The 25,355-nt window shown below is 37.8% G+C and overlaps 1 protein-coding gene across 3 annotated transcripts; it reads left to right on the top strand.

The window, feature by feature from the left end:
* Positions 1–4,266: 4,266 nt before the first annotated feature.
* LOC126723413 (protein ACCELERATED CELL DEATH 6-like) lies at positions 4,267–9,559 on the top strand. Of its 3 annotated transcripts, none has more exons than XM_050426802.1 (6): positions 4,267–5,058; positions 5,281–5,524; positions 6,141–6,950; positions 7,046–7,093; positions 7,731–8,275; positions 8,650–9,559. In XM_050426802.1, exons 1-6 carry the CDS (start codon positions 4,846–4,848, stop codon positions 9,313–9,315), a joined length of 2,526 nt encoding a protein of 841 aa, XP_050282759.1. In that variant the 5' UTR covers positions 4,267–4,845; the 3' UTR covers positions 9,316–9,559. The 3 variants fall into 3 exon arrangements, with proteins under 3 accessions (XP_050282759.1, XP_050282757.1, XP_050282758.1); XM_050426800.1 differs by having other exon boundaries at positions 4,267–5,169; XM_050426801.1 differs by lacking the exon at positions 7,046–7,093 and having other exon boundaries at positions 4,267–5,169.
* Positions 9,560–25,355: the final 15,796 nt, after the last annotated feature.

Here is a 25,355-nt window from a genome sequence, read left to right as displayed (position 1 = left end):
GAACACTTGGAAACGTTCAATCGCAACCGGTGTTCCCTTAAGATAGCGAAGATTTTTTCGAGGTCTTTTACGTGTTCGGACACCCTTTTACTCTTTACAACCATATCGTCTATGTAAACCTCAATGATCTTGCTCAGCTGTGGTTCGAACATCCGGGTCATCATCCTTTGGTAGGTTGAGCCTGCGTTCTTTAGCCAAAACGGCATCACCTTATAGTGATAATTTCCGATGGGCGTCATGAAAGCCATTTTCTCCTGGTCTTCTGGCGCAAGGGGGATCTGATGATAGCCTTGGAAGGCATCCAGGAAGCTCATCCGAGGGTGACCCACGGTTGCATCCACCAACCTGTCGATTCAGGGTAGGGGGAATGGGTCCTTTGGGCACGCCTTGTTCAGGTCCGTGAAGTCCACGTAGACCCTCCACTTCCCTGTCTTCTTCCTTACCACCACCGTGTTTGCCAACCACTCGGGGTAAAAGACCTCTTTAATAGCCCCTGCTTTTTTCAGTTTTGTCACCTCGTCTCTTACGGCACTAGCATGCTCCTTTGAAGGGCGTCGGGGTGGCTGCTTCTTCGGAGTGGAAGAGGGGTTGACATTCAGGTGGTGACAAATAAGGCTAGGATAAACTCCCGGGGCGTCGTAGGCGTCCCATGCAAACACGTCGACATTTCCTCTGAGAAATCTGACCAGTTCCTCTTTTTCTTGAGAAGGCAACTCAGAGCCGACCTAAAAAAACTTGTCCGAGTCGTTGTTGACAGCGATCTTATCTAAACTTTCACACCTTATCTCCTCGGCTAGCCCGTCCCCTTGCCTGGCCGAGGAGGCTGGTTGCTATGAGCTCTGTGGGGCCGAGGACTCGGCAACGGGCCGACGTAAGATGGCGGCAACCATACACTTCTTGGCTACGGCCTGATCTCCTCGGATCTCTTTTACTTGTCCTCTGAATGGGTATTTTACTTTTTGGTGGAGCGTGGAGGATACGGCTTCTAGGGCGTGGATCCATAGCCTGGCAACTATTGCGGTGTAGGGGGAGTAAGCGTCGACCACGATAAAATTTACCTCCACCACCTCCGACCCAGTCTGCACGGGTAGTCGGATCTGCCCTTTCGGTGTAACCATCCTCCCTTCGAAGCTGAGAAGAGGGGAATCATAAGCTGCTAAATCTTCCGGCTTCAGGTTCAGCCCTTTGTATAGATCAGGGTACATTATCTCCACCGCACTTCTTGAGTCTACTAACACCCTTCTCACATCGAAGCCTCCAATTCTTAACGTAACCACCAAGGCATCGTCGTGAGGTTGAATAGTTCCCCTTTTATCCTCATCCGAGAATCCCAGTATCAAAGAGCTTTGCTTTTTCGACCTTTTGGGTTCCCTATGCCTGTCCTCGGAGTGGAGCCGATCAACAACCAGTACCCTGGGGATGGGTGGCCCAGTTCTTCCTGGTGCAGCGAGGATGACATGTATCGTCCCAGTAAGGGGTCTTAATGATACATCTTTTCGAGACTCTGGTATTGCTTGACCGGGATGTCCGCTCGAGGGGTGCAGAAGGTGACGTAACTTCCCTTCTCGGACCAACTGATCTAGGTGATTCCATAGATTCCTGCAATCCTCAGTGGTATTCCCATGGTCCTAATGGTAGTGACAGTATAGGTCCTGGTTACGTTTAGAAGGGTCTCTGGCCATCTTTCCTGGCCATCTTTCCTGGCCATCTAAAATAGGGCTCGTTTCTTACTTTCTCCAGCACCTGTTGTACTGGCTCCCTGAACACGGCATTCACTGTTTGTGGGTGGCTCTGTCCAGCCTGTCGCGAGAAATCTCTCCTCGGCTGACTAGGGTTATATCGTTCCGACCTAAAGTCATTTGCTTTGGGGGGAATGACCTTCTCCTTTCCCCTTCCTTGCAGCTGATCTTCCTCCACCCTTTTGTACTTGTCGATCCTATCCATCAACTGATGAACGTCGGCAACTGGTTTACCAGTGAGGGATTTCCTTAAGCCATGCTCGGTGGGGAGGCCGCTTTTGAATGTGCTGATAGCAACATCATCATGGTTGTCATCTGAGTCTTTATACACCTCCCAATATCTATCCGAGTATGCTTTCAGGGTTTCTCCTTCGTGCATGGATAAGGACAATAATGAACTAAGGGGTCGAGGGACTCTGGTATTTGTGATAAAACGGGAGCAGAAAGCCTGAGTGAGCTGCTTGTAGGAGCCTATGGAATTTGTCTTCAGGCTGTTAAACCACCTCATCGCCATTGATCCCAAGCTGGATGAGAAGATTTTGCACATTAGGGCTTCATTTTGCGAGTAGATTGCCATTTTCTGGTTAAACTGGCTCACATGCTCTACCGGGTTTGCTCGGCCGTTATAGATGGCGAACGCCGGTTGGTTGAAGCGTCGAGGCAGCTTAGCCCCTTCAATTCTATACGTGAAGGGTGATCTTGAAACCTGGTCCAGCGCCTTCTTCATAACATCGTTCCCTGAACCCTTACTGGATGGGTTCTCATGTTTCCGTACAGGGCGTGGTTCCCTTTCGTAGGAAAAGGTTTCACTTGGGGGGGTCCTTGACCTCCATCAGTAACTCGCATCCTCCGCATTAGAAGACTCGTCTGAGTCAGAGGGGGATCGTTTTCGCCGCACACGTCGTAACTCCCTTTTCAGGTCATCTATCTCCCGCTGCATGGCCTGATGACTATTTCGCCTCTGGGACACGTGACTACCTGTCTGAGTGTGACTCTGGCTCGTCCGGATAGTATGCACACTTCCCTCACGATTCCCCCTGCCGTCTGGGTTGGTGGGGTTATTTTGGCTCTGGGACTCGGCGGGTTGTGTCTGTTGGGAGTTTGCCTGGTGAGGATTCTCCTGGTGTGGGCCTAGTTCTGCCATACTCGACTGTTGTGCTAGCTGATGCTCTAGTTCTTCCCACAGACGGCGCCAATTGTAGTTGCACGATTTTCCTGGCCCAAACCCTATTGATCAGGCCCTGGCCCAAGGCACAACACACAACAAATACTTGTAGAGGATGGGTCAAAGAACTTAACCTCAGTGAGCTTAGTCGGCCTGAGGTATGAAAAATGTTGTTGTAGGAATAAAAACACCAGAATGGATACTCCACAGAAGATTCTATTTCCTGAGTGCTGAATACAATTTTTCCGTCCCCCTTCTTTGAGGGACTCCATTACATTATATAGCTCTCTCATTCTTATCTGAACCTTACACTTGTTGATCATCTAAGCCCCCACTTGAGCACCTGTCCTATCAGACACCTTTATCACTCCCTTGTGAGTTGCAGTGGACAAGGTAGTACTGTTCAGGGGTCTTTTCCTCATTAATGCGGCTAAGAGGGTGATTGTGACACATTTAATGTGGCGGTAACAGCTTTCCATGAGATATTTTGGGTTTTATTCTTTTTTTATATGCTTGGAGGATGAGTTGCAGTGGTTGGGGCGAGCTTTTGGTCTGGACTTCGTAGTGTCCGAGGAGGTGTTACTCCTCGGACAAGTTTCTTTTACCGCAGTTGGGCTTGAATAATGTTTTGGCTATGACTTCTCCTCGGACACGATACTTCTCGGACCAGCCTGTATTTAACTAGCCCATTATTTTGGGCCGGGCCCCACAATAATATATATCAAATTATTAATTAGTGTAATAATTTATAATAATTGGTAAAATAAAAGCTTGAATTAAAAAAAGAAATTTAATTTGAGTGGGTATACATTAGGTGTAGCCCGTGGGGGTGGGTTAGGAAGTTTGTAGTTGTGTTGGTGGGGGCCTAAAATTGTTTTCTACTTTTTTTAGATTATAAAATATTATATACTCAACAGCTGCATTGTGCCTGTGCGGTGCTAAATTCTGTCATTTTACCAAGTGTCAAACTTTGTACAGTGTGCAGTGTCACTGTACAGTGGCATTAATCCTGTGGAGTGTGAGTAGGTTGTGCAAGTGTGAGAGCAAACTCAGCGTGTTATCCTTGTCCTGTTAATCAAGAAGATTAAAAAATATAACTTAAAATGAATGACTGATGAGGAAAAGATCAAGAATTAAGACTCAGCATGTTGTCCTTGGCTTTTTTTTTTGGTCTCAAAGTCAGAGAGGAAGGTTAGCGAGAAAGGAGATAAGAATAGCTAACATGGGGCCATTGGATTGGATCATTAGAGATTGCATGGAGATAATGTTTAACAATAATTTAATTTATTTTCAAAGAAAAGAATAATTTAATTTAAAAGGAAACATTCTGTGTTTTTCTAGTTTCTACCATTCTCTATATTTTCCACGCTCTCTTTTTCAAGTTTCATCTCTCTCTGTGTCAAATCCCTAGCTCCTGCCTCTGTCTTCCTGTCGCCGTAGCCCTGCTTCTCTCAAATTACTGGCCCTAGACTTGCTTCTTTGTAAAGCCGCCTCTAATCTGCTTTGATCTTGTGCGATTTGATGGTCGATGTACTGATTGTGATGCATGCAGTGATGTTCGGAACTGGGAGGAGGGGTGGTGGTGGTGCCGTTATGGTGATTATTTCTTTTCTTTCTCTCTTTCTTTCAATCTTAGATCTGGGTCTCATCTTTCTATCTCTTTCATCTCAGATTCGAATCTCATCTTTCTCTCTCTTTCATCTCAGATCCGAATCTCATCTCTTCTTTCGGTCTTAGATTTAGGTTTGTAGTGATTTGGTGCTATTTGGTTTCAATCTCAGATTTGGATTTGTGGTATTTTTGGTGTTATTTGATTTCACTAGTTTTGGATTGTGGTTGTGACTTGTGAGCAGTGTTCTTTAGGTTTGGGTTTTATTTCTGCTGTGTTGTTCTTCAAACCTGAAATCACCCGACGACTCCGACCGCTCAACCATTGCTGAAATGAAGACACAACATAATGATGTTTGGGGCCTTCCTCTCATCCTAGAAAAGTTGCGAGATGCAGAATGTTCTCTTCTCCGTGAAACAAGATTCTTCGACTCAAACACACTTCTTCATGTTGCAGCAAGCTTAGGCCATGATCAGATTGTAGGAGCGATCCTGTCGAAACAACAGTGCCAAGAACTTTTAACGGCAAAGAATTCCAGTGGCGACCTTCCTCTTCATGTAGCTGTGAATGCTGGGCATCTGCCTGTAGTTCAACAGTTGCTCAAGTCGTCTGACCAGTGCGAAGAACTTTTAACGGCAAAGAACTCCAGTGGCGACCTTCCTATTCATGTAGCTGCGAATGCTGGGCATCTGCCTATAGTTCAACAGTTGCTCAAGTCGTCTGACCAGTGCGAAGAACTTTTAACGGCAAAGAACTCCAGTGGCGACCTTCCTCTTCATGTAGCTGTGAATGCTGGGCATCTGCCTATAGTTAAACAGTTGCTCAAGTCGTCTTCATGTAGCTGTAAACTACTAAAGGAGGAAAATAAAGAGGGGAAAACTCCTCTGCACCTGGCCTTGATTAAAAAATGTATTCGTTCGGAATACAAGTACATTGAGGTGGCCAAGCTTTTAATTGAGACAGGGCGCGAAGCTGAAGATGGGGAGCTTATGGAATTCGAGTCTGGATTTGGTAAGTCATCAAGGCTTGTTTGGTAGGATTATTTAAATAATATTTTTTAGTATCAAACACCGCAATACTTATTTTTACATCATTTTTTTACTTATACATATTTTTATAACACTTAAATATCGATGCTAGAAATTATACGCATAAAACACTTTATGATTAGGTTACCTTATTTTGTTAGCTGAATGAATGGTATGTGTAATGCAATGGAATTTCGATCTCTTGATTACAGGAAGAATTTTACCCTTCATTTAATTTACATGTAATTTCGATAGAAATACAATAAAATCTAAATCTAAAAAGACTAAAAAATGAATTAATAAAATGTTACATGGTTTTAATGGTTCCAGATGGTCTTGCAATCAGGGGCCCCACCATAAGCATTTCAGGATGTGCCCAAAATATATTTTTTTATTTGTAAAAAAAATTATATGCATAATTATTTTTAAACTAATTGGATTATTATATGCCCAAAAAATTATATGCAAAATTATAGTTTTGAATTGGACCCATTACAGACTTCATTTCTTTTATCCATCAACAATAATTTGTCACTTAGAATCTGAAAAATTTCAACCATAAATCAGAATTGATCTGAGTGGCGCTGAAATGAAAACAGATTACGAATCTTGGAGAAAGAAACGAGTTCGCAAATTTCGGAGATTTGTCCAACATGCCGCAATAGACTGTGACGCTGAAATGAAGAAATTTTCCATTAACTCAAGGAAACCTGAGCTGGAGAGAGGTCTCCAGAAGTCAAAAGACAAAGTTACAAGTATGGATCCTATACTGTATAAGGCTGTAATGAGTAAGGATATTGATTTCATCAAAAAAAGTGCTCTAGATACGGAACATCCTACTCTCTCGTACAAAACCACCGAATTAAATACAATCCTTCATCTTGCTGCTGCAAGCTCAGACAATAATCAATTTGTACAAGAAATCCTAGGTATCCAACCATGCCAAGAATTTGTCACGGAAAAGAACTCCAATGGCGATCTTCCTCTTCATGTAGCTGCAAGTGCTGGGAATAAGCAAATAGTGGAACTCTTAGCTGCAAATGTACCACTAATAATGGAGAAAAATATGGAGGGGAATACTCCTTTGCACCTAGCCTTGATAAAAAAATTCCAAGTGGGTCCTAATTTGGCTTTGAAAGCCGAGTACAATAAGGTGGCCAGGTTCTTGGTTGACAAATGTCCAGATGTGTCCTTTTATCCAAATAGGGAACGCAAGTCTCCTCTCTATTTGGCGGCAGAAGGAGGAGATGAGGAGCTCATGAGGCACATGATAACTACCAATCGCCTGCCAGATTGCAAATCATTTGTTCACGCTGCCATTTATTATCTCATGACAACTACCAACCTGCCATATGGCAAATCAATTGCTCACGCTGCCATTTATGGTTCCTTTACTGCGAGAAAACAAGGTAATTTTCAATTTCAGGGTATCTCAATAGTCAATTCACTTACTTCTGTTTTCCTTTCACCGTCATTGTGTCTCATACCAGTAAACATTGATCAGGTCATCTGGGTGTGAACATTTTTGGTTCCTATACAAATGGGAAAAGAGGTAATTATCAATTTTAGGGTATGTCAATACACATACTTCCTTTTCTTTTACCCTTTAATGTGTTTCAATACATATACAGGTAAACATTGATTAAGTACTATTTGCATTTGGTTCCTATACCATGAGGAAAATACGTAATTTTCAATTTCGGGGTGTCTTATTACACATTTTGTTAATGGGTGTCCTTAGGGCATTAGTTAATGGACTTTTTTTTTTTTTTTTAAGAAAATTATTATCTCTTTCATGGAAGTTATAAAAAATTGTGAAAAAAACTAGTTGATTTTTTATTTTCCCATAGCAAGTTTCTAAAAATATTTCTTAAATCAATGCCCTTAGCCTACGTTAATTTTTTCCTTATTTTTTTCACCCACTATACACACTACTATTTGTGGTTCAGTTTTTTTTTTTTTTTTTTTGATTAAGATTAATATGTTGACATTATAAAAAATAAAAATAAAAATAAAAACTTGAAGAAAAAACTCAAGTGACCACGAGGCCCGGTAGAAAGTGGGAATTGAATAAAAAAATTAACCAATTTATCATGGAAAGATATATTCAGGGGAGTACAATTGTCTCATCTTCCTAGCTCATTGTTGACTGATTATGTCTATTTCAATTGTAATTGTTTGTGTTCCAGATATCTTAGATACTGTTTTAGAAAGCCTGCCAAATTTTATCCTAGAGGTGTTAAAAGACGATGAAGGGATGACTCCTCTTATGTATGCAGCATCAATCGGTTATCTTAGAGGTGTTGAAAGCTTACTAGGAACAAGTACAATACCTTGTGTATATGGGGAACATACGCGCTATTATCCCATTCATATAGCAACCTGGAAAGGTCATATTAAGGTAGTTGAAAAGTTTCTTCATGAATATCCAGATATGATTGAGTTACTCACTGCCGCGGGTCAAAACATTTTGCACGTAGCTGCTATGAATGGGAAAGCCAAAATGGTAGCTTATATGCTAAAAAGGCATGATCTTAAAGTTGAAATGCTTATCAATCATAAAGACCGAAATGGAAACACCCCTTTACATTTGGCCGCCATGAGAAGGCATCCTATGGTTGTTAGCATTTTGACATGGGACAAAAGAGTTGATTTTAAGGCTTTGAATAAAGAAGGCAAGAGAGCGCTTGACATTGCATTGAACTACCGTGGGAGGAATCCCTCATTTCGACAGGTATGTGAACATTGAAAGCTTGACACAATTGAAAATCCTCTATCAATTGATTTAAACCCCCCTTTTGTAGTAGAAAATTTTGCACCAAACAATATATATATATCATAGTTATATATGATCTCACCACTAGAATTACACCAAATGTACCTTTGTTATATATATATATATTAATATTTTTGAAATTCTACAGTTATATTACAAGTTTAATTTTTTTTTTTTTTTCTATGATGGTCTTAATATTTTGTGTGTAGTATGGACAGTCTATTCTACTATTCATGCTTGTGTGCAATGGAGAGACTTTTTTTTTTTTAATTTAAATCTTTTTTAGAGAAATTAACAGGGTCATGACAAAATTTCTCTCATTTACCATGCAGCGATTGACATGGGAAGCCTTGAGATATGTCAGTGGCCCACAAGCTCCTCCTCGACGCGATAGTGGGGAGAACACGCAATGTTCAAAGGTTGGGATGACTCTAAGCACAGATCAATACAAGGAGAGGACTGGGACTCTCTTATTGGTCGCAACCCTTGTATCCACTGTAACTTTTGCTGCGGCTTTCACCATGCCAGGTGGCTACAAGGAGTCTGGAGGTATGGCAAAATTCCTAGAAAAGCCCATGTTCCACGTATTTGTAATTAGCAACTTCATAGCTATGTATAGTGCCATTACCGCTGTTGTTACTCTCCTTTGGGCCCATTTAGATGATTTGAACCTGTTCATTGCTGCCTATAAGTTCAGCGTGCCAATTTTGGGACTAGCTATAACAATGGTCTCCTTAGCATTCATGGCAGGTAATTACCTAGTATTGAGAGACCACAATTGGCTTGCCTATCTAGTTTTGAGCATTGGCTCATTTTTCCTCTTCACTCTCTCGATCATATTTTTTCCACTTTGTTTACCAAATTCCTCACCCCATCCTGTCATTCGATACATCCTCCGCTATCAATTTCGCCTTCTGATTAAATTTGCTGGGTGTGAGTCGTGTGACACTGATGATTTCGATGAATGGTGTGACACTGATGATAGCGAAGAAGCGTAGTCTCCTCTACATATGTTGTCTTGATACGGACCTTGCATTGGTCATGCATGCAGAGATTGAGAACATTAATTTATGTTAAGTTGGTCGTTAGTTTAGTCTGTCAAAATTTGCAGAAACTCTTCAAATAAAGATGTTCAAATATCATGTCTAAGGAGGTTGGGTTTCCTCGAAAAGCCCAGTATTGTATTTTTCTTGAAATTCTGTTGTTGCTCTTATATACAACTATAGCGTATTTAGTCTGCCATTGTCATACTGTTTGGCACATTGATATGACGTATGTTTTGGTTACAAATGTTAAGGACTCACTATATTAACAACTCTGTTGATGTTGTACGTTATGGTTACTGTAAGGAAATTTAGAATCTTGGTTGAAAATACATCAATATTAATCAATTGTTACATTAATCAGTTATATGAACTCAGAATGATTTTTAGGTTAATTCTCACGAAGCAACTGCCATATGAAAAATAATAAACAACCAAACAAATAATACAACATATGGTGATGCAGGAAAAACCAATGGAAAAACTATGCCAAAGTAAAAACAATTGTGAGGGCTTAATCACCAACCCCAATGCAAAATAAATCCACTATATAAAATTGAAGTTTACAAATAGAACAATCACATTCTAATTTACTACCTCATATAGAATTGTGTGTGTGAACTCTATTGAACCCAGTCACAACTCCAGGTACCTACTTGAAGATTTTCTCCATAGCAGGAGTACCGGGATAAAGGCTTTCTGTGGCTTCTTTTGATATCACCAACAAGATGTGACTTGAAGAATATTTCTGCTGAACTCATGGGTCACTCGATGGAGGCTAAGATCTTCTCCAGGAAAAGTTTAGAGTTTTTGTCTCTACAATCTTCCTATGTTTTGTGCTCAATGAGCCTTTATATAGGCTCTTTATTAGGTTTATTGGAAAACCACAAGTACAACTGATATAATAGAAAATATTCGGAATCTGAAATCATCGATTGATTGTGGAGGAGTATGGAAGGTGTTGTTGCCCCAAACCCAAAATGGTTCAAAGCATGCAAAACCAAACCTTTAAGAGAAATTGTAAGGGATTTTTTTTTTCCTTCTTTTCATATGATAAAATAAATAAACATATTGATCTCTTCACAATATAAGTCAAAACTCTATAACAGGTATACATACAATACAAACTACAAATCATGTGCCTCCAAAATTTACACAAATATTCCAAACAACAAACAATTTAACATAAAACTCCATTATTCTCAAAAATATTTAACTCCAACATAATTCTTGGGCTAACAAAACTCAAGAGAGCCCAACTTCTAATAGAATTAACTACTAATTCCTTAAAAACAACCAGGTCTAATCACCAACCAATAATAATGTCAGTCTCCCAATTCAGCATAAAACACCAATCACCACCAATAAGATAAGCTTCATTCCCAATGTGTAGCTAATTTATCTGTAAAACTGTAAAAGAGTGGAATGAGCTAAAGCCCAGTAAGTAGCATAATTAATGGGGGTGGGGGAAATGCAAGTATAATAATAATGAGCATCTTACAAAACATGTTATACTTTGGGAATTTCAATTTGCTTTCTAAAAAATATATTTCAGTAATGGCATGACAAAAATGCTTGAAACAACATAACACAAAGCTTCTTCGAAATATCTCAACGTGAAGCAACATAAGTATATATTTCTCAAAATATCTCAACATGAAACTACATACTATGGTTTTGGGTATATCAGTGGTTCCTTTGTCACTGTTCACTTCAATTGTAGATTGAGGCCTTAAGCTAGTAGCTGAAGATTTGGCAAGCTCAAGTTGGTTAAACACGCTGAAATCCTCTTCAGGAATAGTAGAAACTGGCTCACAGATGGTTTCTTCTCACTCCTCCTCTGACAGAATAAAATCTTCCTTGGCTTAAAGAATTTCAGCTACTTGATGATCAGTTAGGGCAACATTGTGGGTACCCTTCAGGGGGGAGGGACCAGCAACAAACCCAAGAGTAGCAACGTTGATTTGAACCAGTTTAGGATCCTTAGTCTTAATCATGTACTTGAGTGACTAGAAACTGAAGGAGATAGGAGTGTACCCGAGAACAATGTAGGCAGCTCACAACTGGCCGTCCTTGTGCAAGAAGATCCTAGACTTTAAAATTCTTTTATGATCTTCTTGGTTCACTAAATTAAGGTTCGGGGTAGTGAATAGTTTGTCAACAACAAAAGAAAAGAGAAGTCAAGAGTGAGTAAAAGGCTAGAAGACAAATAACAAAAAAATGGACGAAATGACACGCTAGAACCGAATGGGGTAAGATGAATAGCTCATGCCTATTGAATATCCCATCTGGTTCCCCGTTTCGTGTAAGACAATATAAGACATTGTGCCATTCTCCAGAGACGATCAAAAAGTTCTTGTCCATGCCCTTATTGGATTCAGGAAGGCAGGAGATCAGCCTGACTGAGGGAACCTTGGTTTTAAAGTAGTATCCCATGCCCTTGAGGTTTTGGCAATTATACACCCAATTGACGTCGTGATGGGTAAGATTAACTCCCATCTTATGGTTTGACATGTCTACACTACCTAGTATCCTAAATTGGGAGAGCACTAAGTCGGACAGAGCCTATAGAAAATTAAAAAATCCCTTGTGACTTTACCCATGGGGATCTGCATCCCGCCTTCTATAAAGGCAATCATAGGTATAACCATGACACCTTTTGGTCTTTAGGTATGCCACTCCCCTAAGTGGCAGTGTTCTAATTCTACCCCAGTAGGAATGTTGTATTTGACTTTAAAAGCTTGCATCTTCTTGGGCGTGTCAACTAATCTAAGAAATCTACCAATTTCACTAAGAAAGGTAATAAAGAAAAAAAAGGAGAAGAAAGAACTCTAAGAGCTACGTAAAAACCAAAAGACACTTACAAAGCACCTCGGACCGCTTCTTTGAAAGATTGAAGGTTGAGAAAAATGGGAAAAATGGTCCCCCCCCCCCCCCACCTCTTATATAGGGAGAAAAGATGAGCGGGAAAACTCCCGCTCAAAACCCTATAAAAGATCTCCACTGTTGGATCTTCATCGCGTTGTAGAACGTAGGAGACATAGCGTTGTACTAAGCAATAAATGGAGCGTTGCGAATGCCGAAGCGTCAGGGACGCGCGCAGAGCAAGCAAAAAGACACACCACGTGTGAACACTCCCAAAACGTGTGAGAATTGCTGAATGTAGTCAAAACCCCATCTTCTCTAAAACGGGAATGAGTGGAGTTTTGAGGGGCTATAATGGAAGTAAATGATCCAAGCACATTTTTGGGCCATGGGCTCTGTCTGAGGATGAATAAAGAGCCACATATGCGTGAACCAAAATCTGACACGTGGATAAGAGTTCTGAGGAGAAAGGGTGAACTAGTCCACCGACCGAGGATCCTGAGGAACAAAGACAGGTCGGGAATACTTTAAGTAATTGCCCACACCGGAAAGTAAATCTTCAGGTAAGACAATAGAGTCGTGTAAGCAATGAAATGAGGAAATATCTGGGAAGGTGACTGCCACCTTCACATTTAATGCACTGCACCAACTGAATTAACTACATTTATGAGGAAAAGACACCTAAACAGTGACTTCACAGCTCACAGCCCTTTCTACCACGTTCAGAAGGGTCTTGATGGGAAAAGCATCCAAATGGTTTCCCTAAATCATACAGGTGGAGGGCTGAGATGCAACAGAGGGAACTGTATAAGGAAAAGATCCCCACATAAATAGGGGATAGACATCTGATATGAAGAGAGAGAGAGAGGGGGCAAATAATATAGAATCTCATTGTAAAAGCAACCACGTTGATCTTTAATGAACAACTCCTTCTTGGACTTGCTTGAGGAAGATTTTTATACTAAATTTGCATCTCTTGCATTTATGTTAATATTGCTAGCCCAATTATTCTTAAGTTTGTACTTGCTTTGCATTGTATTTGGCTCATAAAACTCATTCTCTTACAAATCTATTATTTTGGACTTGTTGTACTAAGTCATACTGTTTTAAGTAGGCTTGGGCCATGATTCTAGTCCTTACCATTATTATTATTATGGAAGCAACCAAATAGGTTTTAGTAAAATTATGCGAGAATTTTTAGTCTATTATCATGATGTTAGTGGTGGGCTCAAATGAGAACCAGTAAGAATTCGTCACATCAACAATTTGTACAAATATTGTAAAATAGTTTGTGACTGTAGCATTACTCTAAGTTTTAATATATTAATCTTCAAAAATAGAGAAATGCTACGTTTACAACATTTTCACAACAAATCATAAAAAGCAGGTTGTCATTGGTTTCTAATTGCTATTAATGGACAAAAAGGTAATTTAAGTGATGAGTTCAAGTTAGAATTAGTAACAATTTACTACTTAGAATTTGTTGTGAACGTAGCATTTCTCTAAATAAATAAGATTCCAATGTTTACCCATACCATAAAAGAAAAAGAAAATTTATTATATTGTTGTGACGTAAATCACGTTATGTTTTCTTTTTAAATTAACACTTTAATAGCTTAGAAGTTTTTTTTCAATGTTTTCCTTTTAGATTATTTCATCTTAGAGTACTCCCTTTCTCAACCTTAATTTTTTTTTTTTAAACTCTTTCTCAACCTTAATTAACATAATATCACCTAATTTTTAAATCTCGACCTACTCTTAATTTCTTACATTTTCTATTTTTTTTTAGAGAAGTGCTCTAACTACAATGTTTTAAAAACATTTTTACAATAAATCATAGGTGGTAAGTTTTTATCATAATTTAAATTCACAACTTAAATTATTTTTTGCCCACCTATAACAGTCAATAACAATCTGCTACTTAAAATTTGTTGTGAAAATATTATAGACATAGTTTTTTTTTTTTTTTTTTTTTTTTTTTTAAATAGAAGGTCGAATATTCTTATGTTCTCTAATTAAGAAATTTATTGTTGAAGTATGTTTTTGTTCATTCTGTTTTCATTTTCATAAAACATTTTCTTTTTCAATATTTTCTTCATTTATATAGCTAGAATTAAATATAGTTTCATAAATTCCAAATAATAAGTCCAGAGAAAATCAATGAGATTATGGAAATAGCTTCATTCTTCTCGATAGATTCTCGATGGCTTCTTCGATCCATTGAGCCAATTTTCTGAGCTCTTTGTCTGCCCAATAGCTTCTCAATAGATTCTCGATCCATTGAGGTGATTTTTGCCGTCGACAGATTCATTTCTGTTGAGATTTAGTACTCGACAAATCTTGATAGATACCTTGATCCATTGAGTTGTGCTTTATATTTATAGCTGAGGCGCAATTTCAGATTCACTTTTCTCATTCTCCCTCGATAGATTTCAATTCTCTCTCACCCCAAACACTCTTCTCTCTCTAAAATCTCTCTACCCACGAGATTTTCGGCCTAGATCAAGCCTCAATCACTTGGTAAGTGTTCTTAAACCCTCTTTTTACATGAATTCATGCATTTTTTTTACCTAGGTTTAGGGGTTTTTGAAAATTTTTGGGGTTTTTGAGATTTTTGTGAAATTTTTGGGTTGGGTGTTTTTGTTTTAATGTTATATGCTCATGCATTGCATTCTAATTGCATTATAACAATGTTTCATGCATTTTAGATGTGTGATTGATTTTTGTTGATTGTGTGTTGGTAGGTTTGGATTGGGTTCTATCCATGATGCATTTAAATTTTGCATGACACATATTCATGCATTTTTCATGCATATGTATTTTCCTTTCATTCCTAATTCTGGTTTGTGATGTGTTCTGTTCTTTCTCTCTCTCTCTCTCTCTCTCTCTCTCTCTCTCTCATAGACTGCGCTATGGCACCCAAAGCGCGTAAATCCACTCCAGCTCGGAATCCTCTTCAAGGTTCCGAGTCTTCTTCCTCTGATCTCATCCCTCCCGTCCAAGTTCTGTTCCATAATGGGAAGGCCTGAAAGGACTTCTTAGAGAACTTCCAGAAATGTGGCGTTCATCCGGAACACTAGGTTATCCTGTCGGGATTTTCCCCATTGTCATTTGGACTTAGGGTTGGGAATATCTTCTTGAGAGACCCTTGAGGTGTCCCATTGTGTTTATATAGGAGTTTTACTCCAATATACACGATATTGATACCTCTATACCTTAGTTTGCTACTGCATTCCGAAGTACACGTATCATAGTTACCCCGGATCTTATATCCGTGGTACTACACGTTTCAAGGGTAGCGCATCCTGACTACCTCGGCTATGAATGTCTTTGGATTGTGTCCAAAGACGAGCTTCTTTCTCACTTCTGTGAGACTCCTTCCATATGGGGTGGTAAGCTAAACACCCTATGCTCGAGCTTTTGCCAAAGGCCCAAGGTTCCTTAACATGGTGATGACTTTTACTTTTACTCTGTTGTCTCCCTATAACTCCATTACTGAGCCTCGTGCTCACTTTCTTTTGTCTCTTCTTGAGGACCTCTCTATTGACTTCCCTTCTCACTTCAGCACATCTATTCTAGATGTGTATTTAGATACGGCTACACGTGATAAACTCATCTTTCCTTTGACTATTACGCGAATCCTTCGACACTTCTCCATCCCCATTCTTGGCTCTTCTTACTTCACCACCATGGGTGCCATCAGTGCCGATTCTGTTCAACGGAGTGAGGCCCAACTTCGACCGAAGCGGCCACGAATGGAGACGATTGATCCTACTACTATTCGTACCTCTTCTTCGGTAGTTGGTGTGACCCTGTAGGCCATCATGGTGTAGCTTTAGCGGATGGTGGCTGACTTTGGTGGTCGTCTTGACTATCTCACCAATAAGATGTGTCAGATAAACACTCGAGTCGGTCGCATCGCCCGTCAACAGGCTTGCCTTAGTGATTTTGCTCCTTCTCCATCTCCTTCTATAAAGGCTTCGGCAGATGAGGATGATGATGCTGGTGATGATGAGGATGATGATGCTCTTCCAGTGATGACGAGTTGATGATCTCTCAGTGACTTGCCCTTTGTCATTCGTGACAAAAAGGGGGAGTAGTTTTGGGTTAAGAGTAGTCTTGTATGTAAGGTGAGAGTTAGTATAGAACCTTTTTTTGATAGGGGGAGTGTGTATACTTTTTTGAGGGATGTAGTGAGGTTCTTATGTACTTTTCTTTTCTTTATACATTAGCCTCTTGTATACCGGTCTTGTGACTATTTATTTATGACATACATTGTACTCTATTTTTCATATGTATGATGATGTATGTTTTTCTCACCTATCTCTACATATGTTGTTTCTTTTCTCTCTTTATACACATGTTTCTTTATGTATGCAATTTTTATTTCTGTTTCACACATGATGCCTTGATGAGTTTTGTTTAAGTACTTCAGAAAGACAGGTTGTGAAAGTCTACCATGCCATGAATTCTCTTCTTGCAAAGTTTTTCAAGAGTTTTTGTTAGGGTTAGATTTATTTTGTAATTCAACAAGTGGTTATGAGTTTAGTGATTTAAGTCTTCTCTCATGATTATTTGTTTTGTTGTGGTTTTGTCACGGATTGCCAAAGGGAGAGATTATTAGGGACATATTTATGTAATTGGCTAATTCTTTAACAAAACACATTTTACTTGTTATTGGATAGATCTAAGATGCGTTTAGTACTTCAAGAAATAAGTGTTCAAGTTAAGCATTGAAACCATGCAAGTCTGGCCAATAAACAAGTGGAGGAAGTTTGGTCATTAAAGCTCAACAAAAATCTTAAAAGAATCCTTTCTATCGAGAATTACTATTAAAGCTCGACAGAGGCTGTATCTGTTGAGAATTACGAAATCAGGTTTTCCAAATCTGATTACACACATATCCATGAGTATTTGTGTAGGGTTTCTTTTCTCATAACCCTGGACATATATAAGGATTATTTTAAGAGCCATCACAAGGATGTAAGGTGATGCAAAAGAATATACATGCATATTGTGACAGGAGGCAGAAATTACTTTAGTTCATCATTATCTCTGTAGAAGTTACTGCATCTTTATGCCAAAGGTTTTGACCAAGGAGCTTCCTGATCTTCATTGTTGATGAATTGAAGAACTTTGCAGCCAACATCTTCCTCAAGTTGGTGTGTTAGTCTAACTAGGATTCGTTCGTTGAACGGAGAGATTACCGTTACAATACAAGTCCAATTGGGTATTGGAGTAAGGGCTCAACTATAGGTTGATATTGGGTATTGGGATTCCTTATACTTATAACCGCTTATGATTGATAATAGTGGATTCTCAAAAGTGGTGACCTTAAATTCACCTAGTGGGGTTTTGCCTTGGTAGTTTTCCCCATTCATAAACAAATTACCTGTGTCAAATTTATTTTCCATTGCATTTAGTTATTTGGTGATTTGTTTGTGCTACGACGCCATCGGGAGTGGTGACCTTAAATTCACCTAGTGGAGTTTTGCCTTGGTAGTTTTCCCTATTCATAAACAAATTACCTGTGTCAAATTTATTTTCCGCTGTATTTAGTTATTTGGTGATTTGTTTGTACTACCACGCCATTGCAAGTAATTGAATTGCATGTAATTTGACTAATTAATTAACTTGGGTAATTAATTAATTTGCAAAGGGGCAATTCATTTTAACCCAACAAATTTTTTTACAAAGCCCATCTATTTCTAATCCCCTACTGCCATCCCTGTTCTTTTGAATCAAAGCTTGGAGGGTTTTCCTTTTCTCTTGAATTTTTCGAGGATAGTAGCTAACATCTATTCAATTTCATCCAGCTAAACCAGCTTCGCATTCTTTTAGACCTTCAACTAGCACAATAGTTGATTGTGTACTTGAGAAAATATTCCATATATCCTGGATAACTTCCTTGCATTTTTCATACTTAGTCCAATAAGCTTTTGTCATGCTCCAAACCCAAAGGGTCCAAAGCATGAGAAATACAACGCAAAGGTACCTGTATATTTTTCCTTTTTGACAAATCAATCCAAATAGTCCATACCAAGTACCAACATCAAGAATATTCATAATAATTTCGTTAAATATACTCCCAAAATAAGTCAGAGCTCTATACGTGCGATAATTACAAGGATCATTAGCCACAAACAAGTGAGGGTCTGAATAAATATAATTACACATCATCAGCTTGTCCCATCAATGGGAATAAAGTCATCACCACTACTATTAGATACAAAAGAATGAGTCAAGCTTTCTCTAAGTTGTACAACATCTAAAGATCACATCATAAAAGTCCAGCCTCCATCAGTAGTTAGTCTAACTACTGCTAGCCATAAAAACTCTCAAAATGATCATTGCCTACTTTGAAAAAGTTTGTGAAAGGATGGAATGAGACAGAGCCTAATAAGTAGCATAATTAATGAGGGTGTGGGAAACGTAAGTCTCATGATAATGAGCATTTCACAAAACATGCTATAATTTGGGAATTTTCATTTAATTTATGCAAAATTAACTTCATTAACAACATGAAAAGAATGATAGAAATGATGTAACACCAAACTTCACAAAATAACTATGAAACTACATATTAGTCAATGTGAACCATAAAATACCCAATACCATTTTAAAACTAGAAACCTCACCCAAGGCCACATGACAAGGTTGTCACACAAACTAGATCGTTATACAGATGGGGTCGTCACACAAACGGGTCATCACACAGACGAGTTGTTACACAGACGGGGTCGTCACACAGACATCGTCACCAGGGGCGGAGCCACATAGTGGCTTGGGGGGTCCCGACCCCTGCAAATTTTTTTTTTTTTTTTCTCCATTAGAGTAGATAGAAAAAAAAAATTAGGCCCCCCCCAATATTGGACAGCCGACTCCCCCATGGCCCACTCTCAACTATTCTCCCAAGCCCAGCTCAAATATTCTCCCAAGCCTGGCTTTAGTTTTAGGCCTTATCACCTTATGTACTCCAAATAAAACAAGCTGGCCCGTCAAGTCCAAACACAAAAAACAAAACTTCACTTTTTCTTCATCTCAAAAAATCCACCCACTGACCCACGGAATCCCTTTTTTTACTTCTTATTCTTTTGTTTTGTTTTCTTTGATACACTTTCATTTCCACTGGTACCGTTGCCTACCTACCAGCCCCGAAAACTCCAGTCCTCTGTACTCACAATTCGAAAAAAAAAAAAAAAAAAAATTCATGACCAATTTTTTCTTTCTTCATCAGGTTTAGTTTTGGAACTTGGTGACTGGTGAGTTTTCTTCTCTTTCTTAAGCATTAGACATTCATCTCTTTTTAGTGTCTTTTTTATTTTTATTTTTATTTTCTCAACTATCTACACCTAAATATTCATATGCTCTTTATATTTTCATAGATTTTTAGAGAAATACATGATTGAAGGCATCGGGAGATTATTTGTGATGAGTCTTGAAGAGAAGATCTAAAGTTGGAGGCAGTCAGGCAGAGGCAGTAGGCATTGTCACACGGGTGACCCATCTTTGCACTTTGTGAAGACAAAGTTTCTAAGATAAAATTGTTTTGATTAATTACCTATTTTTGATTAGTTAGATATCATATGGCTGTGGATGTGGCTGTGGGTGTTGTTAAATTGTTTGGTTTATGTTGTGTACCAATACTTGGGTGTTTAATTTTTGTTTTTATTTGAGGGCTTATTATTAATTAAAGTCGTATTAAAAATGGATTGTATGTTTAAATTATAGTGGAAATTTTGTTTTTTCTTGAGTATGAATAACATCCATATAACTAAGTAAAAATTTCTAATTAAAATTTTATTTTTTAAACTTCTTTTCAGGTTAATTTTTGAGTCATATTCTTAAAGCTAAAAGAATTATGAGCAAACAAAAAACAATTGATGCATTCTTTAAGAAAAAAGATGTTAGCAATTCAAAAATTAGGACACCTGTGGCTGTAGAAATAAATGTTGATACTTCAATGCCTGATGAACACCCTGACCCCTCCAAATGTTCAAGAATTCAATCTGAAGAGATAGATCGTGATTCAGGATCACATAAACAAATATGTGAATTTCCTATCAATAAACAAGATGAAATCCAAAGAGCTTATCTCAAAGAAGGTCCATATCAACCTAAAAATATAGACTATACATATAACGATGATACTCATCGTCATCGATTTCAACCTTCATGGTTCGAATTGGCCCCCTCATGTAAAAATTCCTAACTACGCCCCTGATCGTGACAAAGACGGGGCAGTCACCAATATCAAGGAACAATGGCAAAACCACATCAAACCTCACAAGTTAATGCATTTAAAATACACAGTTCACTCCCAAGCAGTTTTATAAAATATTGCAACAACCAAATATCCACAATATTCTTAAAGTCCTCAAAACCATTTCTTGTCATAGATATTTTGCATAAATTTCCCAAATAATACAAGCCAAGATAAAGCATCTTTAGAATTTGCAAATAATGCAATAAATCCACAAAATCTATTCCCAAGAATTTTATAAAAGATGCTTATCTTCTCCAAGCTAACAAATCATGCATTTCCCCATATGCATTACCAAATATGATGCCATTTTCACAAATAATCACATACATTAAAGTTACAACATAAAGCTTTCTAGGAAAATATAGTTTCCATAAACAATTTTTCAAAATGTGTTTAACCCAAAAACAATGTTTTATGCAATATGGTCATTTTCCAAAAATCCCATTAAAAATCAACTAACCTCACAGCCCACAAAAACCTAATTCTCCAAACTCCAAAGGAGATTAGCAAGAATCTAAACAATATCAAGCAAACCTATCATTATAAGCATAAAGCTTGAAATTGTATCTAGCTGCAAATTAGGAATTGCCAAATAACCAATTAATTAGGCAAGCCTAGTATTTAACCTCACAAGTAATGTATTCCACTTCCAAAATTTCTCAACAATTTAATTCACAAGGCATAGACTCCAATTTACACTCATAAATCATTCAAGGTATTATCTCTAACATCAAAACCTCAACACGTCAAATGTACTTGCCACAAAGTTTACACCACATCAACAAGAGATCCATGATACCAAAAATCATAATATCCTCCAAGACAAACAATTTGAATCTTTAACTAAGTCCAAATAATCGATAAAAATTATATTCACCATCCATTTCACATTAAAAAGTCAAAACCCCAAAATCTTCACCACTTAGATAGTCACCATTGTAAAAACTATAAATCCACTCATCAAATAAATCTACTAACACTACAACAAATCTGACTTTTTCAAGGGTCAAAACCCTTAAAAAAAGTATTAAAAAACCTTGAAAAATGTTATTTTGAGAGTCCAATTGACCCTTGATAACCTTTGAAACATATACCGTCGAAGAGACCCTTAAATAACATTTTACTAAGGTTTAAAAGATTTATATTTACAACCCTTGATAAAGAATGTTATTTAAAGGGTCTCTTGACCATCAAAATAAGTTTTTATTTTATTAAAAAAAAAAAAAACCCACAATCAAGCACAATATATATATATACACACAAAAATTCACAATTGAGATGATATGCTATGATATTGATGTATAGCAAAAGTGGTATATCGCTACAATTACACTTTCTTTGATTTCTAAACTCAAACCTATAAATTAACAGATTAGGGACCGCAAACAAACTGCCAATATGTCAATTATTGTTTAAGAGGAAAGATATCAACAACCACACTTTGTACAAAGACCAAATTTGTCCAAGAGTTAAAAGTTTTGATACATTTTATTTTTCATCATCATCTCCAAAGCAAGAAGTTATCAGCTAGTACAATTGAACATTTCAGCCATTATGGGTGCCCTCAAGTTTCTGAAAAAGAGAGAATGATACCAAAACTTTTCAAGAAGTGACTTGCTAAGAACTGTCAGAAACTAGACAAGAAGAACAGTCCAAAAATAGTATAAGTAAATATCAAATAATGGGAGATCAAGGGGATTCTAACAACAAACATCCAAAGTGCATTCATTTACTTATGTAGAAGCCCACAGCCATGTCCTAAAACAGGTATTTATGGATGTAATGTAAGACACACACAAAGACAAAAACATTGTATATCACAAGAATAGGGATAACTCACCTACCCAGAATGAAGGAAATAATTCTCCCCAGCCAATTTTGTTGGTGTTGACTGATAGAAGTTGTAGCAGGTCCAAGCAAGCTGCAAAAGAAGAAATAATAGAATCTAGTCAACTGCCAAAAGAGTGATAGCTGCACAAGGCATGACATAGTGGATAGAATGGGATCAATGGTGCAAGGAAATACCAACCATCCCATATAAGCTGACTGTACACAGGTAGTGTGCTAAGAACCCTTAAAAAAACAACAAACTATAGGCTACTTTAATCCTTTAATCAACAAAACTAAAAAACAATAAAAGAAAGTAGGGTAGGATACTAGGATGCCCCATGAAGATTAAAAAAAATCCTTTTTGTTCGAGAAATTATTATAAGTGAGTTGCATTTTGGGCAGCAGTTAGCAGTATTTATACAATCTTTCCACATCACTTTAGAAGACAGCATCACTCTAATTGCAACATCAGCTCAGAGAACAGGGTTCTCACTAGGTATGCATTTAATTTAAAAAGAACTAAACCCACCATCAAATTTCCATTATAGTCAAATCACACTCAAAATTTTATAAAACCAAACCAATAATTCACTTTGAAAGACAAATAAACACAATTCACGTTGTGGATGAACCCAACCAAAACAAATAAACCCCCATAGTTTCATCCCCTTACCACTAACCTCCATTATCAGTAATCTCCCTCTCAATTTCCACAACCCAAAGCTGGGACCCATGAACCTAACATTCCCATAATCCCATGGCAATGTAAAAGTTCTAATGATTCACTAGATCAAAAATGACTACTGGAATGTTATAAGGGTACCACACAATGATGCGTTCCTAATGATGGTAAGGTGTACAATAAGATATATTAAATTCACAGGGTATGTGTGAAAAGCCCACTTATAGAACAAAATTAAAACAATTAATTTTTTCTGTATAAGACTATAAGCAAATGAATGGTCAAATTTCAATGAAAATAGTACCTGGTTATATCATAGACAAGCAATGCACCAGCAGCCCCTCTGTAATAGGACCTTGTAATAGATCTAAAGGATTCTTGACCAGCCTGGAATATTTCCAAGGAAACTTTAGCATCTACAAGTTTAGTCAGTTAAGGTACAAAATAGAATTCCTCCACAAGCTCATAGAAATTTAAGGAAATACACTTGATAAATAAGCAACCCATTTCATAATAATCATCGAGCCAAATTCTAATAACGAACTAATGTAATGCTGAAAATGCTCAGATTGATTTTTGCATCAAATTCACATTTGTGATACCCATGGAACAAAAGAAAGAAAGGTGAAGATGCCAATAGTTATAATGTGCTTGTGTTCAAAATAGAATTCAATGTAAATTGCAAAACAAAAAGGAAAGAAAGAGAGAAAAATTACAGTATCCCAGCAAACCTATAACCAAAAGCTCCAAAACCCAGTCTACATCATTTAAGCCAAGACCTCCAGATTTCCTTTTCATGCCATATGAACTTAGACTTCATTTTTTTCCGCTCTTTTTCTTCCCACTCACCAAAAATATCCCCCGCAGCACATAACCAGCTCTGCCATACCCAACCAACCTCACCCTCAATCAACCAACTGCAACAATCACACACACCACACATTAAACACAAAAACTGCACACACATACAGTGCAAATGATGAAACTTGTGGTCATAGACATGACAACTGAAAAATACAAGAAGCTTACTAAATTTCTCTAATATACAGGCCTCTGATGTAACTGAATATAGCAATTCGGAGCAGATTCCTCGTCTGTTTCAAATTTCAATTAGCATAACACAACCATTAAATTTCTCGATCTTAAATCTCTAAGATCTAGCAAAAAATTAAATGAGAAATAATTTCCATTTGTTTGAACCAAATTTTACATGGAGTACTCGAAACAGAGTATGAAGTAACGAAAAATAATTCTATGGATTTTCTAAAAGAAAATTGAATCTGATCACATAAACAAGGAAAATATGCTCAGATGTAAATTTCTGCTAAAGAAATTAAAATGCGATTGTCCGTAATTGAAGTTGAAAGGCAGAAAAATCGGAATATGTTCAAGCCTCTTAGATCCAACCCATACTTCAGATTCCAAAGGACATGTAATCCAAACCCTAGCCCCCAAATTATACCAAAGGACATGTAATCCAAATCCTAACCCCCAAATTATACCAATGGTGAGAAAGAGAAATATCTATCGATGGAGAGAGAGAGAATACCAAAAATTGTTTGGATAGTTCTGCCATGTAATTTCCATAATTTCTCGGGAAACAAACAGAGAAAGACAGACCTGTAATCGAAAAATGGGGTGGCGAAGAGTGCTCAGTCTATCAACAGCTCGCTTGTCGTCGGAGATGAGATAGTTGACCACCGCAAATCAACCCATCGGAGATGAGATGAGCTCCAATCTTTGAGTTTTTTGAGATGAGCTTCGATTTTGAGAGAATTTTCTGATTGTGGAGCATAAACAAAAATGAGCTTTCCCTTTTGTATTTTAATTTTGGCTTTATTTCAAGGCTTGGAAATATTGAGATATCTTCTATCAGAGGTTGTGATAGGATGCGTTGAAAAATGTTTAAATTTGGAGCTAAAATTAGCGCCGGAGTATAAAAACTAGCCTGCCTAATTTTAATAGATTATTCCGAGGGTTGTATAGGTTTATTTCGAGGATTTTAATGACCCTCGGAATAAAGCTAATCAAGTTTACCCACACGCCCCAATTTTTAGTGATGGTTTCGGCAGTTTTTAGTCATCCCTTGAGGAAAGTGGGTTGAAACAAGTCAAGTTTGTTGTAGTGTAAGACAAAACCCATACATATAAGCACATGAATATCACTTCCAAAACTTATAAATCATATGAGTATCATTATCAAAACTTAAATAAAGAAAGCCTCTAGCAAAAACATATAAACCCACCAAAAAGATTAAAATTTTTTATCTCATATAATAGAGATGAGTGAGCCTTAGTTTTTTCCTTTAGAGTTTTCTAGTAAACCTTGCCAGAAAAATGGTGGAGGTGGCTG

The sequence above is a fragment of the Quercus robur genome, chromosome 4 (genome assembly GCF_932294415.1).
Source record: "Quercus robur chromosome 4, dhQueRobu3.1, whole genome shotgun sequence".
NCBI lineage: Eukaryota > Viridiplantae > Streptophyta > Magnoliopsida > Fagales > Fagaceae > Quercus > Quercus robur.
This window is presented reverse-complemented; position numbering and strand designations above follow the sequence as displayed.